Source organism: Gadus morhua, chromosome 14, assembly GCF_902167405.1.
Source record: "Gadus morhua chromosome 14, gadMor3.0, whole genome shotgun sequence".
In the NCBI taxonomy this organism is placed as follows: domain Eukaryota; kingdom Metazoa; phylum Chordata; class Actinopteri; order Gadiformes; family Gadidae; genus Gadus; species Gadus morhua.
In genome coordinates, this window is record NC_044061.1 from 123,329 (window position 1) to 141,867 (window position 18,539).

Genomic DNA, 18,539 nt, shown 5'->3' on the forward strand with positions numbered 1-18,539 from the left:
GGTCTCTGGTCTCATAGTGCAGTCAGACCCACTGTCCTGGTCTCTGGTCTCATAGTGAGGTCAGACCCACTGTCCTGGTCTCTGGTCTCATAGTGCAGTCCGACCCACTGTCCTGGTCTCTGGTCTCTGGTCTCATAGTGCAGTCAGACCCACTGTCCTGGTCTCTGGTCTCTGGTCTCTGGTCTCATAGTGCAGTCAGACGCACTGTCCTGGTCTCTGGTCTCTGGTCTCATAGTGCAGTCAGACCCACTGTCCTGGTCTCTGGTCTCATAGTGCAGTCAGACCCACTGTCCTGGTCTCTGGTCTCATAGTGCAGTCAGACCCACTGTCCTAGTCTCTGGTCTCTGGTCTCTGGTCTCATAGTGCAGTCAGACGCACTGTCCTGGTCTCTGGTCTCTGGTCTCATAGTGCAGTCAGACCCACTGTCCTGGTCTCTGGTCTCATAGTGCAGTCAGACCCACTGTCCTGGTCTCTGGTCTCTGGTCTCATAGTGCAGTCAGACCCACTGTCCTGGTCTCTGGTCTCATAGTGCAGTCAGACCCACTGTCCTGGTCTCTGGTCTCATAGTGCAGTCAGACCCACTGTCCTGGTCTCTGGTCTCATAGTGCAGTCAGACCCACTATCCTGGTCTCTGGTCCCTGAGCAGACAATGAGTGAGCTATTACGCTACGCTACGTTCTGCAGTTGTAGAGTCCTGCTGTTATTTTCTTGTGTGGCATCTTCACCTTCAAAGTATACCAATCATAGTTGTGGTGTAGACTAGAGATCATCGTAAGTATCTCAATAGATTCTCGATGGGTGACGCTGCACTTACACTTGAGCTATGCATAGTCTTATCTTTAAAGCAGTTATTTTGTAGTAGGCATTTTTACACTCCTCCGCTGGCTTCACATGCCCTGCAATTTCGCTGTCTTGCCTTTGTAACACCGAGGGGGTATAATCCCTCTTCGTCACAGAGCCGGCTTTCTAGGCCCAATGGATAATGCAGGGCTACGCTTGGAGAGTAGACCTCTTTAGGATAATCTGCATACCCCAAGTGTTTTTATTTTTTCATGATTCAAGACACTCGCATGCAAGAATGAGTATACGTCTGAGTGTAGGCTACAAACGCCATTAACTATTTTCAAGTGCAAAAACGCCAACTTATTCTTTATTTTTCTGACCACTTATTTTTTATCCTGACAAAAGCCTCGTAAGGAACGTTCCTCTGGTACTCTCGTAAATCGCACCATCTTTCCCCTCTTCGTTAAATGCGACTGCATCACCTTCTCTTCCATGATGGTCAGCAGTGCATTTTACCGTCTCTCCAGTTAGAACTAATCATGTTGATATCGCTGCGTTGTCTCTGTTGGAGAGACAGTGCAGCAACACCTAGCCAAGTCCCGCCCCTGGAACTGCGGAGCCAGCTAATTGCATTTACATGAAAATGAAACCGGCAATATGTGTAGGGTCCGAGAGGTTAAATTGGGGTGCCAATTCAGGCCGTTAAATTACCTCGGTCAGTGTAAACCTGCGGACCATGCCGGGAAAAAGGCGTGCAAAAGACGGGCATATTTAGCAGTGTAAAAAGGTTTAGTTGGACTGTGCCTTACCTTTTCATTTCTATTTTCTCTCAATCATTTTAGGTGGCATACCTCAGGGAACAGAGCATCCAAAAGAGAGGGCTTTTAGACGGAACCCACGAGCTCAACCACAACTCTGAAAATGTAGCGAGCACTAACGGCAAGGTGAGGCTCACCTTATCCTCTCTGGGTCTCTGTACTGAGGGTTAGGGTCAGCCCCAACCCTTACCCTAACACTTAGGTTAGGGCTGACCCTAACCTAAGTGTTAGGGTAAGGGTTAGGGTCAGCCCCAACCCTTACCCTAACACTTAGGTTAGGGACAGCCCTAACCTAAGCATATGGACCGTCCCGTAACCCTTTGCCCAACGCCCTACCCTGTAAGCCTTGTTAATTAGGTCTGCATTGACCACCCCTTGTCCAGCGCTCTTCGGACGGCTCCCTGGGTCTCGAGGACGACTGCGGTTCAGGCGCCGGGCGGGTGGTGGAGCTGCAGGAGGTGGTGGAGCGACAGACCTCTGACCTGGGCCAGATGAAGGAGCGCATGGCGGCCATGTCCTCACGCATCAGCGAGCTGGAGGAGGACCTGGACACGGCCCGCAAGGACCTCATCAAGTCTGAGGACATGAACACACGGCTGCAGAGAGACCTGAGAGAGGTAATGGAGAGACTACAGTTTATATATATATACATATATATATATATATATATATATATATATATATATATATATATATATATATATATATATATATGGGATTGGCGTGAGGAATCGATTACTCGAGTACTCCTCGTTACAAATGAACTCGGTTGGTGGACAGGCAAACTCGAGTTTGCATATACACACAAACAAAGTTTTCTGAAACAAATGTATCAATTTTCTGTCGGCGCCACTAACGCATGACGTGGGCACAAAGAAAATTAAATGCATCCATTTCCATGGCGCGTTCCGTGCCGTGTGCAGGCACGCCAGAATTCAAAAAGTTAAGAGATGGCGGTTAAAGCAAACCGCAACGAAGGATTGAAATACTTTAAAGAAATAGGAGATCATAAGGTGAAATGTAAAATATGCCAAGCGAAATCGAGCTACCAGAAAGTACTATGCGGCAACATATGCTCCTGAAACACAACGGTGAGTTCGGGAAAGCAGACCCGCAGCAACGGTGAAAGTGAAAGTGTGTCGGCTATTTTCACCGCCGCAAGACGCAGCTGTAATCCCGGGCGTGTAGAGAAGATCACAACGCTGAGTATTTCCATAGTCCATTTGCTGCCGTTTTATTTGTAGCTTTAAGCATTTATTTGCAATGGTTAGGCTACTTGTTTCATTTTTTTTAAACTGTTGCAGGCCTTGGTTCGACGTGATTTAAATTGTTAGACGCATATTTATTTTTGTAAGGAAAATGTGTTTTGAACGTTTGCAAAAATAAATAATGAATACTCTGATAACTCTGACTGTTTTGACGGAGAATAAGCATTACATGTTTGGTTGGTAATATTGCCGTTCATCATCAGGCCTATTCCTGCTGCAGATGCGTTGCATTCTAAAAATAGATTTGATTTAACGAGTACTCGATTGATCCTCGAGGAATTCACTCGAGTTTGGAATTTACTACTCATGCCCATCCCTAATATATATATATGTATCAGTGGCGGCTGGTAGTTTTTAAAGTGAGGGAGGAAGGACCGCGCGCTTGGTTGCCATTGGCCTGCTTGCTCTGTTGGTGTATGGTGGCATAAGAATGTGAGACTCAAGTCGTTTCAGGGTGTTTTGGTGAACTACAAAATAGTAGGGAGGGATAGTTATGTGAATACATTTGATACAAAGCCACCAGTGGCATCACTGTAATTTGAAAGCTGGTGGGCAGCATGTCTTTGAAATGGACTACAAGGGCAGAAGGAAAGGATGCAAAGCCCATTAGTCAAATCAGGCCTACTCTTGATTTGTAAAAGTAAATAAAAAAATCTGGGCCTATTTTTTCCCTCAATGACTGAAGTTATTGGTTGTAATTTAGCTATGTTTATTTTCAGGTACAATTGTTTTAAGAAAAGACTGACCAAAAGTGATCCCATTTAAAATGCATCATGCTCTGAATCATTCACCCTTTCCACAATATCAAACAGAACGGTCAGAGTAGCAAACTAGTTAAAGAACAAGAACATTATTCTAGATTCAACCTGATCTATAGGCATGGTGCCTAGCAAGGAAAGTCACATAGCAGCACCAACGTGAACTTGACACTAGTCGTGGCGTTTGGTTGCCCTATCAAGATTTTTCACATCAGGGAAACCATAAACAGCCCAAGTTGGAGATTGGCCATTATTCATTAGCAAACAGGGCCAGCAATACAGTCGATTGCTAGTAATGCCACCAGTAAGCCATGAGTACCTGGCAAACCATGTAGCACCTACAACACTGACGTTGCCGTTGCCATTACTTTAGGTGATCTCGATTTTGCGAAGTGGTCTACCTTTTTCTTTGGTCGCTAACTTAGCACTGTAACTCAATGAATGGAATGCTTTGTGTAATTAAACATAAACAATGTCCTCTGTTTCCAATGTTTCCATTGTACACTTTATTCGCAAATGTTAGAATCTCGTTATCCTTCAGATGATTTCACCTGCTTTGCCTCACTTAGACTGAGCGGCAATGTGCAGGAAGAGCGGGTTTGTTTGTTATCGACAGCGTTGCCAGATTGGGTAAATTTCCCGACCAATGATAATTTTCCAAGCCTAAAGCGGTTAAAAGTAGCCCAATTGGGTGGGATATCTGCCCGATCTGGCAACACTGCTCACCAGCCAGGGATCCTGCTGATTGGTTCATAGCGCAGCGCGACTAGATATTTGCGCGAATCAGACGCCTGTAAGGTCACACCCACTCAGAGGAGGACTTTCCTCCCCTCTCCCATTGAAACCCATGTTATTCACCGGCCGCCAGTACTTTCTGGGAAATGAATGGGAGTCAACGGAGACTGAGGTCAAAAGGCGATAGGGGGGGCTAATGTCCCTTTACCCAGGGAACCGAACATTATATATTCAAGGGCATTAAAGTAGTCATATTTAAGGGCATTAATTCATTACAGTAGTCTGGGCAATCTACATTTTTTATTCTCAACAATGTTAAGGAGGATCTTCCTCCCTCTCCTCAATGGAGAAGCCTCCACTGATATATATATATATATATATATATATATATATATATATATATATATATATATATATATATATATATATATATATATATATATATATATATATATATATATATATATAACCTTTATCTGACACGGGCTTCAAACATATTGTGTATAATCTTTATTTGAACCAGGCTTTGTACATGTTGTATATATAACCTTGATCTGACACGGGCTTAACACATGTTGAACATATAACCTTTATCTGACATGGGCCTCATATATGTTGTATATAACCCATTCCCCACAATTCTTTTCATTCACAGAATTAATACAAACTCTAAGATATTTGGATTTCTCTATTCTGAATAGAGTAAGGTCCAAGGAAATAAGTGTTAAGAGTACAAACTGGTTGAAGTGGATCAGAAGTGTATCATTTGGCAGCCAGTTTGACCAAGTTCGGACAATCATCCCTCTCTAACTAACTGGTGACCGGTAAACTACCTTGTCCCCAAGCCGGTAGAAACTGAAGGTAGAGATGAGACATCCGGAGCCAAGCCGAACTTTGTGATTGTTTGTATGTGCAGTCGATGGCCCAGAAGGAGGACATGGAAGAGAGGATCACCACGCTGGAGAAGCGTTACCTCGCCGCCCAGAGAGAGGCCACGTCTGTTCACGACCTCAATGACAAACTGGAGAATGAGGTGGCCAACAAGGACTCCCTCTTCAGACAGGTAGTGCATCCCGCCCACACACATCTGTTCTACTGTATCTGAGCTCTGTGTACCGCACATGGGTCATCATGTTTATTCCTGTTACTTGGCCTCCTGAGCATCTTCCCCCCCCCCCCCCCCTCCATTATGAATCCCTGCTGTGTCCCCCCAGGGAGCTGCGGAGCAGTGAATGGGAAGCCACAGGGCGGTTGAACATTCTCTTTACATTTGTTCAGTGAGATGGAAATGTCTTGTGTGGTGTTCTTTCTTTTCTTTTTAATCAGTGTTAATGCTTCCTCTTCCTCCCCCCTTTTCTACAATTCCAACCCCCACTCCCCCATTTGTTCTCTCTCTGACATTTTTTTTTATTTTGAACGGCCAACCACCAGCAGCAACAAACTATTGCTATTATTTATCTTGTATAACTGAGGTTATGACCAAGTTGAACCCTAACTGAGGTTATGACCGAGTTAAACCCTAACCCTAACTGAGGTTATGACCAAGTTAAACCCTAACTGAGGTTATGACCGAGTTGAACCCTAACCCTAACCCTAACTGAGGTTATGACCAAGTTGAACCCTAACCCTAACTGAGGTTATGACCAAGTTGAACCCTAACCCTAATCAGTGTTAATGCTTCCTCTTCCTCCCCCCTTTTCTACAATTCCAACCCCCACTCCCCCATTTGTTCTCTCTCTCTGACATTTTTTTTTATTTTGAACGGCCAACCACCAGCAGCAACAAACTATTGCTATTATTTATCTTGTATAACTGAGGTTATGACCGAGTTGAACCCTAACCCTAACCCTAACTGAGGTTATGACCAAGTTGAACCCTAACCCTAACTGAGGTTATGACCAAGTTGAACCCTAACCCTAATCAGTGTTAATGCTTCCTCTTCCTCCCCCCTTTTCTACAATTCCAACCCCCACTCCCCCATTTGTTCTCTCTCTCTGACATTTTTTTTTATTTTGAACGGCCAACCACCAGCAGCAACAAACTATTGCTATTATTTATCTTGTATAACTGAGGTTATGACCGAGTTGAACCCTAACCCTAACCCTAACTGAGGTTATGACCAAGTTGAACCCTAACCCTAACTGAGGTTATGACCAAGTTAAACCCTAACTGAGGTTATGACCGAGTTGAACCCTAACCCTAACCCTAACTGAGGTTATGACCAAGTTGAACCCTAACCCTAACTGAGGTTATGACCAAGTTGAACCCTAACCCTAACTGAGGTTATGACCAAGTTGAACCCTAACCCTACTGAGGCTATGACCAAGTTGAACCCTAACCCTAACTGAGGTTATGACCGAGTTGAACCCTAACCCTAACTGAGGTTATGACATGTTGCAGGGCGTATTCTATCCAATGTGTGGGTCTATAAAATATTTATTCCAGTTGGTAAAGTGTAGCGCCGTCAGCAGACGTCTTTCTTGGCATCGCTCCCTGTGACTGCTGTCCTCATCAACGCAGGACAGTCACTTCCATCGTCAGGCCAACCATTCCTGAAGTGTCTGAATAGGAGCGCTCTGTTCTGTTGGAACAGATGGAGGAGAGGAACCGACACGTCCAGGAGAAGCTGGAGCTGGCTGAGCAGAAGCTGCAGCAGACCATCCGCAAGGCGGAGACGCTGCCCGAGGTGGAGGCGGAGCTGGCCCAGAGAGTGGCCGCCCTCACCAAGGTACCGGGACCCTAACCCTAACCCTATAGGACCACAGAGCATCACCTCCTAACCCTATAGGACTGCAGAAAGCATCATCATCTTTTAACGGCCTGGAAGTGACCTCCTTTAAGATGCTGGTTCAACCAGGTACGGAGGATGAAGGAAGCAGGAACGCATCTATCTGCACTGCGGCTAGTAATTTAGGGGCCCACAAACCGCCCAGACTCAAACCAAAGGACAACAGCCTTTAACCAACCATTCCATTGCCTCTCGTCTGAACCGTTCGACAGAAAAGTTGCATTGACGCACGCTGCGAAGACTACTTCCAACTACACTAACTACACGGTAGCGTTTATGTTCTGCGCTTGTGCGAGATGACGAAAATTACGGAAGGGAGTGCAGGCTATAGCTAATCAGATTAGAATAACAGCGCGGTCCACGCAGCCATGGCCTCCAGAAATATGTAGAAATATCCCAAAAATGCGATGCAATGACTAAGTGTAGTTTGTAACTCTGCGCCGTCTCTGTCCAATGATTTGTTTACCATCGTCACTTCCGCCCCTCCGACACACCACGCTGATTCGCTAGCACCTAGTCACAACTAGTACACAACCAATCAGAGTCCACCCCCGCCAACCCCAACCCTCTCAGACTGCATGGGGATTGGACCAGACACCGTCCGCACGGTGTCCTGAACAGTGTCTCCCAATGGTTGGGCCAATGTGTTCTACACTTCAGGATAGCGTTGCAGACAACCGTAGGGGTCATCCTGAGTGAGGGGTCCGAGAAAGCATTAAGATCAATGATACAAAAAATACAAATTCTATGGAGGATTTCACCAACCCAAAGCGCTCAGGTTCAGGTGATGAAAGCGACACAGTATAAGAGAAGACTCTTTTCATCACTTCTTCCCGTCCAGGCTAGGTCAGCCGCATATCTGACCCTAGCCCTAACGTAAATGTTATTTAGTCCCCCAAAATCATTTAAAAGTTGGTTTGCTACATTGTCTTTTGTGTGTGCATTTCTAGTTCACCATTGTTTGATGTTGAAATCTTTTCTATGTTGCTTTGCTGCTCTGTGCTGTTGACGGCATTATCCTACACGTCTCTTAGCCAGTGGCAACTCGGTTAGTTAAAAAACTAAAACATCGAAAGACGTTGAAGTAACCCTAACCCCGCCTGGTGCAGAGGAGCTGCTGAAGGAAACGGGTCGCTTGGGGAATCCTCCCCATCCTTTTGAGGATATTAGCTCACTCCTTCAGCTACCCTCTGCGTTGGACTTCGAGTCACCTGTCAAAATAATATGATGTTGAGCCGTTTGGCATGATCTGTGACTTTGATCCCTTCAGGCAGAGGAGCGCCATGGCAACGTGGAGGAGAGGCTGAGGCAGATGGAGGCCCAGTTGGAGGAGAAGCACCAGGAACTCATCAGGGTGGGAAAACCATAAAGCCCTGTACAGACCAGCTGATCTAAACCATAAAGCCCTGTACAGACCAGCTGATCCAAACCATAAAGCCCTGTACAGACCAGCTGATCTAGTTCTAAACCATAAAGCTGTACAGACCAGCTGATCTAGTTATTATATCAGCTGAGTTCTCTTGGTCCCTTTCTACTTAAACACAGCCCAGCCAGATGCTTTTATTTCCATGTTTTCCATCTTTGTAGGCACGGCAACGAGAGAAGATGAACGAAGAGCACAACAAGCGTTTGTCTGAGACGGTGGATAAGCTCCTGTCGGAATCCAACGAGAGGCTGCAGCTCCACCTCAAGGAGAGGATGTCTGCCCTGGAGGACAAGGTGCAGGAGAATGGAGCTCACTGTGCTCTCCCTAAATAATAATGTGCTCATCATGTTAGTCCCATACGTCAGCCTGAACGGCTCAGCTAAGCTCTTTCCATGTCTGACAGAACTCCTTGATAAGGGAGCTGGACCACACCAAGAAGCTGATCGAGGAGTCGCACCATGAAAAGGTAATCACTGTTCTCATCGCTAACACTGTTGTGCAGAGACCAGTGCAGACGTTCTTAGACCGCGGTGGTCCTCAGAGACCAGTGCAGACGTTCTTATTGAGGTGGTCCTCAGAGGCCAGTGTTGGAGGACAGGCCGTGTGTCTGTCTTAAAGCCGGTCCTTGGTGACTCCCCCCCCCGCAGGAGCAGCTCCTGATTGAGATGGAGACGATGAGGGCAGAGAGCGAGCAGGGCAGGAGCAGGAGTAACTCGTTGTTACATGGGTAAGGAGCCCAGCCGCCGCCCGGCCGACCGTCGGCCGACCGTTGGCCGACCGTCGGCCGACCGTTGGCCGACCGTCGGCCGACCGTTGGCCGACCGTCGGCCGACCGTTGGCCGACCGTTGGCCTTGTTACTGTATCTCACACGTGTCTTTCTTTTGTGAATCTCTCAGACGATCCCTCCTCTCAAGCACCCCAGACTTTAGGTACCCAGTGTCCGCCTCCTCCATGATTGACAGTAACTCTGACCACTACGGTGGCGCCCTGGTGCTAAGAAGACCCCAGAAGGGGCGGGTGGCGGCACTCCGAGATGAGCCTTCTAAGGTAAGATCTCAATGAACTCTGAAATGACAGATGGGTGACGACGGAACATCCAGTGGCAGGATTGTTACACACCTGATGAGTTCTGTTAGAGAGACCGGACCTGATGAGTTCTGTTAGAGAGACCAGACCTGATGAGTTCTGTTAGAGAGAGACCGGACCTGATGAGTTCTGTTAGAGAGACCAGACCTGATGAGTTCTGTTAGAGAGAGACCAGACCTGATGAGTTCTGTTAGAGAGACCGGACCTGATGAGTTCTGTTAGAGAGACCGGACCTGATGAGTTCTGTTAGAGAGACCAGACCTGATGAGTTATGTTAGAGAGAGACCGGACCTGATGAGTTCTGTTAGAGAGACCGGACCTGATGAGTTCTGTTAGAGAGACCGGACCTGATGAGTTCTGTTAGAGAGAGACCGGACCTGATGAGTTCTGTTAGAGAGACCGGACCTGATGAGTTCTGTTAGAGAGACCAGACCTGATGAGTTCTGTTAGAGAGAGACCAGACCTGATGAGTTCTGTTAGAGAGAGACCAGACCTGATGAATTCTGTTAGAGAGACCAGACCTGATGAGTTCTGTTAGAGAGACCAGACCTGATGAGTTCTGTTAGAGAGACCATTTAGGGACCAAAGAGTTGATAGTCCTCCCGGTCTATGTATTCTAATCCTGATCCATCACCTTTCTAATCCTTGTTATGTAGCTGTTTTGCTTGTGTTGAAAGGTCAATCCTTCAATGTTTATAAAAACCATGCTTGGCCTATCCTTGATTTGGAGTGAACAGATAGTAGCAAAAACATTTTTTTGGGGTACATAATATATATACAAGACATTATTCTGAATATGAAACTTGAATGAGGGTTAGGGGCAACTGATTTGATGTGCATTGTTACCAACGGCTCCATTCTTTTGCCTTGGCGCTCATGTTTGGGTTCTGTCTGCTGATTGTCTCTGTCTCTTTATCTCTCTCTATTTGCCTCTACTCTGGACATCAGCGACATGTAAGTCAGTGTAATGACTGAGACTGTTCCTTAGTTGCTTATTCTAAAGCATTTCAGTGTAGTGAAAGTCTATCCATGCATAGCCGTTCATTTGCTCTGGTCTTCTTGTGTGAGCTGTTTCAACATTCTCCACCTTCTCTCTTTCTATCCCTTCTTCAACCTCTTTGTCCTTTCTCTGCCTCTCGGCCACTCGGCCTCTCTGCCTCTCTGCCTCTTTGCCTCTTATCTGGTTACTGCATCGCATATCTTCTCCCGGCTCCCCTCCTCCTCGCTCCCCTCGGTCCGGCTCCACTCTCCTCCTCCCTTCCTCCCCTCCTCCTCTCTCCCCTCGGTCCGGCTCCACTCTCCTCCTCCCTTCCTCCCCTCCTCCTCTCTCCCCTCGGTCCGGCTCCACTCTCCTCCTCCCTTCCTCCCCTCCTCCTCTCTCCCCTCGGTCCGGCTCCACTCTCCTCCTCCCTTCCTCCCCTCCTCCTCTCTCCCCTCGGTCCGGCTCCACTCCCCTCCTCCCTTCCTCCCCTCCTCCTCTCTCCCCTCGGTCCGGCTCCACTCCCCTCCTCCCTTCCTCCCCTCCTCCTCTCTCCCCTCGGTCCGGCTCCACTCCCTTCCTCCCCTCCTCCTCTCTCCCCTCGGTCCGGCTCCACTCCCCTCCTCCCTTCCTCCCCTCCTCCTCTCTCCCCTCGGTCCGGCTCCACTCCCCTCCTCCCTTCCTCCCCTCCTCCTCTCTCCCCTCGGTCCGGCTCCACTCTCCTCCTCCCTTCCTCCCCTCCTCCTCTCTCCCCTCGGTCCGGCTCCACTCCCCTCCTCCCTTCCTCCCCTCCTCCTCTCTCCCCTCGGTCCGGCTCCACTCCCCTCCTCCCTTCCTCCCCTCCTCCTCTCTCCCCTCGGTCCGGCTCCACTCCCCTCCTCCCTTCCTCCCCTCCTCCTCTCTCCCCTCGGTCCGGCTCCACTCCCCTCCTCCCTTCCTCCCCTCCTCCTCTCTCTCCTCGGTCCGGCTCCACTCCCCTCCTCCCTTCCTCCCCTCCTCCTCTCTCCCCTCGGTCCGGCTCCACTCCCCTCCTCCCTTCCTGTCCGGCTCCACTCCCCTCCTCCCTTCCTCCCCTCCTCCTCTCTCTCCTCGGTCCGGCCCCACTCCCCTTCCCCCCTCGGCCTGGTCCCACTCTCCTCCTCCCTTCCTCCCCTCCTCCTCCCCTCCCCGCTCCGCCTCTCGCCCCTCCTCCCCGTGGCCCCAGGTGCAGACTCTGAACGAGCAGGAGTGGGAGCGTGTGCAGCAGGCCAACGTGCTGGCCAACGTGGCCCAGGCCTTCGAGAGCGACATGGAGGCCTCGGACCTAGAGGAGGACCGAGAGACCATGTTCAGCTCTGTGGACCTGCTGTCCCCTGGGGGCCAGGCGGACGCCCAGACCCTGGCCCTGATGCTGCAGGAGCAGCTGGACGCCATCAACAACGAGATCAGGTACGGATCAGGGCCGGGCAGTGCCACCGATTTAGAGCATCGATTCCGATTCACAAGGTCCCGATTCATTTGGATTAGCGATTCGATTGTTGTACGAGGAACTCTCAAACCTGATGCATTATCTAAACCATATGAACCAAATCCAATCCCCTGTAGATTAGTTAGGTGGAGGGGGTATAGATCCTGAAGGGGGGGTCTAGACCCTGTAGAGGGGGTCTCATGTGCTCTGGACACTGTAAAGGGGGTCTTATGTCCTCTAGAGACAAACTTCTTGTTAAAGTGTGTCTAGTCAAGTTTTGAGTTCATTGTCTTCATCAACCAATACAAAGCGTCAAATGAATCTGGAACATTGCCGTGCTGCGCCCACTTCCCATTTCTATTATTGAACTACCTGATGGTGTAGACGTGTGTGTGTATTAGGGATGGGTCAGAATATTTGATTATTCGTTCCCGAGGGTCATAGTCCATTTGGACCGTTACCATTTTTTCCCATTCAAATAAAAAGGAATTAACGGAAGGAACTAATGTTCGACAGGTGTCCAGGGGCATTATCCCACATATACCATGGTCACTTGCCATAGAAAATAAATGAAGACCATTCATTTATAGGGAGATGATTTGTTTATCAACACGGCGGATGCGCTCGCAAAATGATCGCAAAAAGAAAATTTGTTTGACCGGTTTCCATGGTTATCTCCGTGTGGTTAATTTGCAGTTGCGGTGTTAATTAGCGATGTTGTCAGTTTACTGTTACATTAATCTGTAATCAGAAAACATAGTTTTATGCTATAGACCATATAGTATCTGTGGTATAAAGGCTGGGACGAATTTTGAATTATAAATATAAACACTTTATGTTGAAAGTATACCGTTGCGGTTCCCATTGAAACGAATGGCGCGGTGATTATTCTTCAAAACGAGATTTGGTAAATTGTGAAAAATGAATTTAACTGTAATAAGACAACGCGGTTATATGCTATTGACCCTAGAGTATCTGTGGTATAAAGGCTTTGACAAATTTCTAATAATAAATATGTACACTTTATGTTAAAGGCCCACTATGCAACTTTGGGCATTTCTTGGCTGTTTTCTTGGTTTTGGCACGCACATTTCTCTACACAGCGCCCCCTAAAGCTTCGTAGTAGATATTTCACAACACTGTCGTAACAACTCGTTGACGTCCCTTCCCCATGCTCTTCTACGCGAGCCATGTGCATTTGTTTTCAGAGAAGCCGGCGAATGCGCGGAGCCATGTCCGAAATAGATGTTCATAAAGTGTAGGCAAGGTTATACATTTTTAAAATGGTGTATTTGCATTGCAATAAACATAAATCCATAATTTTTTATAGTTGACGGGGAGAATTTATACCCTAGGTTATAATTATTTTATCTTAGGTTGAACAGAACAATCAGTGTAAGAGGTTTGGCCAACATAATAATCGAAATAAACAAGAACCTGGATTCGGGGATTCAGTCTGTATCTGGGGGACGAGACATACGAACAGCAAAACACCCATGGAAACAAAGGTGTTTATATGGTTGCAACCAAGCAAGCTAGAAACAAACAGGGCTCACAACAAAACGGTCGAGAAAACAATTTTTACAGGGCTCAAAAAAATGGTTGAGCAAACACATGTGTACAGAGACTATCAGAATCAAGAATATTACGCAGACAAAGTTCACCCAAGGGTACTTTCAATTTCAAAAGCAACACGGCCGAGTCGGCGTCTGATTTGCAGTCTTCTTTTTCTTTCAGTTCACGCTATTCCTGAAAAGCTTGCCCAACGTTTACTCGTGTCTGGCCTCTCTGTCGGTCTGTCTCCCTTTTCTCTTCTTCTGTTCCTCCGACATTGGGTTTCTCTGTCTCTTTTTAGTCGGCTGATCTATGATGAATATAACCATCCATTAGTTACTTGTGTTTATATCGAGCCGGTTCCGTGTTTGTGGGTCTGTGCCGTAAAGCAATTCGTTACTGTAGTGACCATAGTAGTGACCCTTGCACAGAAGCATACGGCCGACATCTTTCTTTTTTCTGGGTGGAAATAGTAACATAGTTACGCAATTAAATGCGTTTATGGAAACATTTTTAGCGAGAAATGTGCATATTACTTTCAGAATGTTCGCTCGGTGAATGTGAAGGATGTTTGGTTTGATAGTTATGACGAAGAGTGAACGCTCCGTTCACTTGCATGGACAGAGTCTCTGGCTGCTAAGCAACCTCAACGTCTTGGCGGACTATTTCTCTGCTGATCAACACTACGAATGCTGGAAACACACCAGACACACCATGTGAAGTTATTTAACCCGATTATCGTTATTTATGAGTCCTTAGCCCAAGTGAAGGAGTTCAAGTACCTCGGGGTCTTGTTCGCGAGTGAGGGTACTATGGAGCGTGAGATTGGCCGGAGAATCAGAGCAGCGGGGGCGGTATTGCGTTCGCTTTACCGCACCGTTGTTACGAAAAGAGAGCTGAGCCGCAAGGCAAAGCTCTCGATCTACCGGTCGATCTTCGTTCCTATCCTCACCTATGGTCATGAGGGTTGGGTGATGACCGAAAGGATGAGATCGAGGGTAAAAGCGGCCGAGATGAGTTTTCTCAGAAGGGTGGCTGGCGTCTCGGGATAGGGTGAGAAACTCAGTAATCCGTGAGGAACTCGGATTAGAGCCGCTGCTCCTTTACTTAGAAAGGAGTCAGCTGAGGTGGTTCGGGCATCTGGCAAGGATGCCTACTGGGCGCCTCCCTTTGGAGGTGTTTCAGGCACGTCCATTGGGGAGGAGACCTCGGGGAAGACCCAGGACTAGGTGGAGAGATTATATCTCAACACTGGCCTGGGAACGCCTCGGGATCCCCCCGTCAGAGCTGGTCAATGTGGCCCGGGAAAGGGAAGTCTGGAGCCCCCTGCTTGAGCTGCTCCCCCCGCGACCCGACCCCGGATAAACGGATGACGATGAGATGAGATCGTTATTTATATCCGAGATTATTTAATCTAACCCGATCTAAACTCTATCATGCACCCAAACACGGCGGCGTTTGGGTTTCCTACCTCGGACAACAATTGCCTCGCAACTGGCTGTTTATATCTAGCCGGTGCCATGTTTGGGGGTGTGTCTGTGCCGTAAAGCATTTTCGAAACTACAATCTGACTACATTTTCGAGGATACTTCCGCTGCGTCACATCCGGATTGTGTCGGTCCGAACAGATCAAGTTGCATATGCGCTTTTTCACTGGAGAGGCGACATGGGTAAATGACACACCCACCAATCAACCCAGAAATGGATGCAGAACCATCAGCATAACTCTCAACCTGCATACTTAATGTAATTTTGGCTAAAAAAGTTGCATAGTGGGCCTTTAAGTATAGACCGTCGCGATTCAGCCTTTATACCACAGATACTAGTATAGGGTATAGCATATAACCCCGTTTTCGGATTACAGTTTAATGCATTTTTCACAATTTACCAGCTCTCGATTTGATGGTTGAACAGACAATTCGACTGGAACTACTTAGCAGGTAGCTGTTTTTTTGTGTTTAAGATACTGTGATTTCTTGCCGATGATCCATGGCTGCCTTTCTGAATGTCGGCACACATCGAATAATCGATTATTCGTTATTATTCAAATCCCTAGTTGGTACCTGATGGTGTTGAGGTGTTGATATACCTGATGGTGTTGGTATACCTGATGGTGTAGATGTGTTGGTATACCTGATGGTGTAGATGTGTTGGTATACCTGATGGGGAAGATGTGTTGGTATACCTGATGGTGTAGAGGTGTTGGTGTACCTGATGGTGTAGAGGTGTTGGTGTACCTGATGGTGTTGATATACCTGATGGTGTAGATGTGTTTGTATACCTGATGGTGTTGGTATACCTGATGGTGTAGAGGTGTTGGTGTACCTGATGGTGTAGATGTGTTTGTATACCTGATGGTGTTGGTATACCTGATGGTGTAGAGGGGTTGGTATTAGATCCCGACCGATATATCGGCAGGCCGATATTATCGGCCGATATAAGGCATTTTTCAAACTATTCGGTATCGGCATTTATAATGGCCGATAAATGAATATGAAAAAAAAAAAGTTGGTCCACCAGAGGGCGCTCTAACGCACAAAACCCGCTGATTCAGCCAGAGTTAGGCAGAGTGAATGACGGAGATCGACGGAGATCATCGGTGTTGTTCATGTGTGCAAGTGTGTTCATGGTAAGTTGGCAACTGTCACGAGACATACATTGCTTGAATAACAATTAAAAGAACATCCCCATCAATTCTCTAAAGTCGATAAGCATGACTTAATTCATGACTACCATGTCCAGTTTTGCTGTTGTTACGTGTTAGCTGAGAGTGAAAAGGATTTAAAGGATAACTACAAATAACCAATGTTAGGGAAATGTGTTTGTTTTGTTGCGCGTTTCTGGATTTTTTTTAATGTATATATATATATATATATATATATTAGGGATGGGCGTGAGGAATCGATTACTCGAGTACTCCTCGTTACAAATGAACTCGGTTGGTGGACAGGCAAACTCGAGTTTGCATATACACACAAACAAAGTTTTCTGCAAATGTAGCAAATGTATCAATTTTCTGTTGGCGCCACTAACGCATGCCGTGGGCACAAAGTAAATTAAATGCATCCATTTCTATGGCGCGTTCCGTGCCGTGTGCAGGCACGCCAGAATTCAATAAGTTAAGAGATGGCGGTTAAAGCAAAGCGCAGCGAAGAATTGAAATACTTTAAATAAATAGGAGATCATAAGGTGAAATGTAAAATATGCCAAGCGAAATCGAGCTACCAGAAAGTACTATGCGGCAACATATGCTCCTGAAACACAACGGTGAGTTCGGGAAAGCAGACCCGCAGCAACGGTGAAAGTGAAAGTGTGTCGGCTATTTTCACCGCCGCAAGACGCAGCTGTAATCCCGGGCGTGTAGTGAAGATCACAACGCTGAGTATTTCCATAGTCCATTTGCTGCCGTTTTATTTGCAGCTTTAAATTATTTCCAATGGTTAGGCGGCTACTTGTTTCGTTTTTGTTTTTTTTAAACTGTTACAGGCCTTGGTTCGACGTGATTTAAATTGAGAGACGCATATTTATTTTTGTAAGGAAAATGTGTTTTGAACGTTTGCAAAAATATATAATGAATACTCTGATAACTCTGACTGTTTTGATGGAGAATAAGCATTACATGTTTGGTTGGTAATATTGCCGTTCATCATCAGGCCTATTCCTGCGGCAGATGCGTTGCATTCTAAAAATAGATTCGATTTAACGAGTACTCGATTGATCCTCGAGGAATTCCTTCGATCACTCGAGTTTGGAATTTACTACTCGTGCCCATCCCTAATATATATATATATATATATAGGCCGATATATCGGCATATCGGATTTTTAAATCACTAAATATTCGTATCGGTATCGGCCTTAAAAATTCTATATCGGTCGGGCTCTAGTTGGTATACCTGATGGTGTTGGGGTTGGTATACCTGATGGTGTTGGTATACCTGATGGTGTTACCTGATGGTGTTGGTATACCTGTTGGGGTTGGTATACCTGATGGTGTTGGTCTACCTGATGGGGTTGGTATACCTGATGGTGTTGGAGTTGGTATACCTGATGGGGTTGGTGTACCTGATGGTGTTGGTGTACCTGATGGTGTTGGTGTACCTGATGGTGTTGGTATACCTGATGGTGTTGGTATACCTGATGGTGTTGGTGTACCTGATGGTGTAGAGGTGTTGGTGTAGCTGATGGTGTAGAGGTGTTGGTGTACCTGATGGTGTTGCCAGGTATACCTGATGGTGTTGGTGTACCTAATGGTGTTGGTATTGGGGCCCGACCGATATTGATTTTTGAGTGCCGATGCCGATTATTTTCAGAGAAAAATTACGATTACGATTTAATCGGCCGATTAAAAAAGAAAAAAAAAAGCATATAAAACGTAGTTTTTGATACCGTAAATATACTTTAAACACTTTTGACGAATATGTGAATTGAATGCAGAACCTTTGAGTGTTTTAGAATACATTTACAGTCAAAAATGAGTGTAATTTAAAATGTAAAATAAATAACTAACTCCCAATGTGCTGCGCTCGTGAGCAGTGACTAACACGTGCGTGCTGAGCAGTATGGTCACAACATGCTCAAACAACGCGTCTTGTGTACATTAGTGAGGTGAGCGCGCAGCTGCCTGAGCGAGCGTGCTTTCATGTTGTACGGTAAAATTCAATCTCCTCTTTTTTACTCCAGCTAAAGTTGTTAGTTAGCTAGGCGAGTAGGAGCGCAATCTGCAGGATACTAAGCGCAATAACATAAAAAAAAATAAAAAATCGGTTGGAATCGGCGATCGATTATTTTCAAAAAGGCTATAATCGGCCAGTTAAATCGGCAGGCCGATGAATCGGTCGGGCCCTAGTTGGTATACCTGTTGGTGTTGGTATACCTGATGGTGTTGGTGTACCTG

General features: G+C 46.7%; 1 protein-coding gene across 18 annotated transcripts in view; it reads left to right on the top strand.

Annotated features, from left to right (window-relative positions):
• The window catches only part of ppfia1 (PTPRF interacting protein alpha 1), a 71,181-nt gene that overhangs the window by 26,785 nt on the left and 25,857 nt on the right, over nt 1–18,539 (top strand). For 13 of the 18 annotated variants that reach the window (XM_030376293.1, XM_030376292.1, XM_030376302.1 and 10 more), the window contains exons 6-16: nt 1,626–1,727; nt 1,985–2,218; nt 5,279–5,425; nt 6,956–7,090; nt 8,421–8,504; nt 8,738–8,869; nt 8,980–9,042; nt 9,224–9,303; nt 9,474–9,624; nt 10,612–10,617; nt 11,847–12,070. In XM_030376293.1, the coding sequence (XP_030232153.1) occupies nt 1,626–1,727; nt 1,985–2,218; nt 5,279–5,425; nt 6,956–7,090; nt 8,421–8,504; nt 8,738–8,869; nt 8,980–9,042; nt 9,224–9,303; nt 9,474–9,624; nt 10,612–10,617; nt 11,847–12,070 (1,358 nt within the window). The remainder of the gene's footprint in view (nt 1–1,625; nt 1,728–1,984; nt 2,219–5,278; nt 5,426–6,955; nt 7,091–8,420; nt 8,505–8,737; nt 8,870–8,979; nt 9,043–9,223; nt 9,304–9,473; nt 9,625–10,611; nt 10,618–11,846; nt 12,071–18,539) is intronic. The other 5 variants (XM_030376294.1, XM_030376310.1, XM_030376309.1 and 2 more) reach the window with 3 other exon arrangements.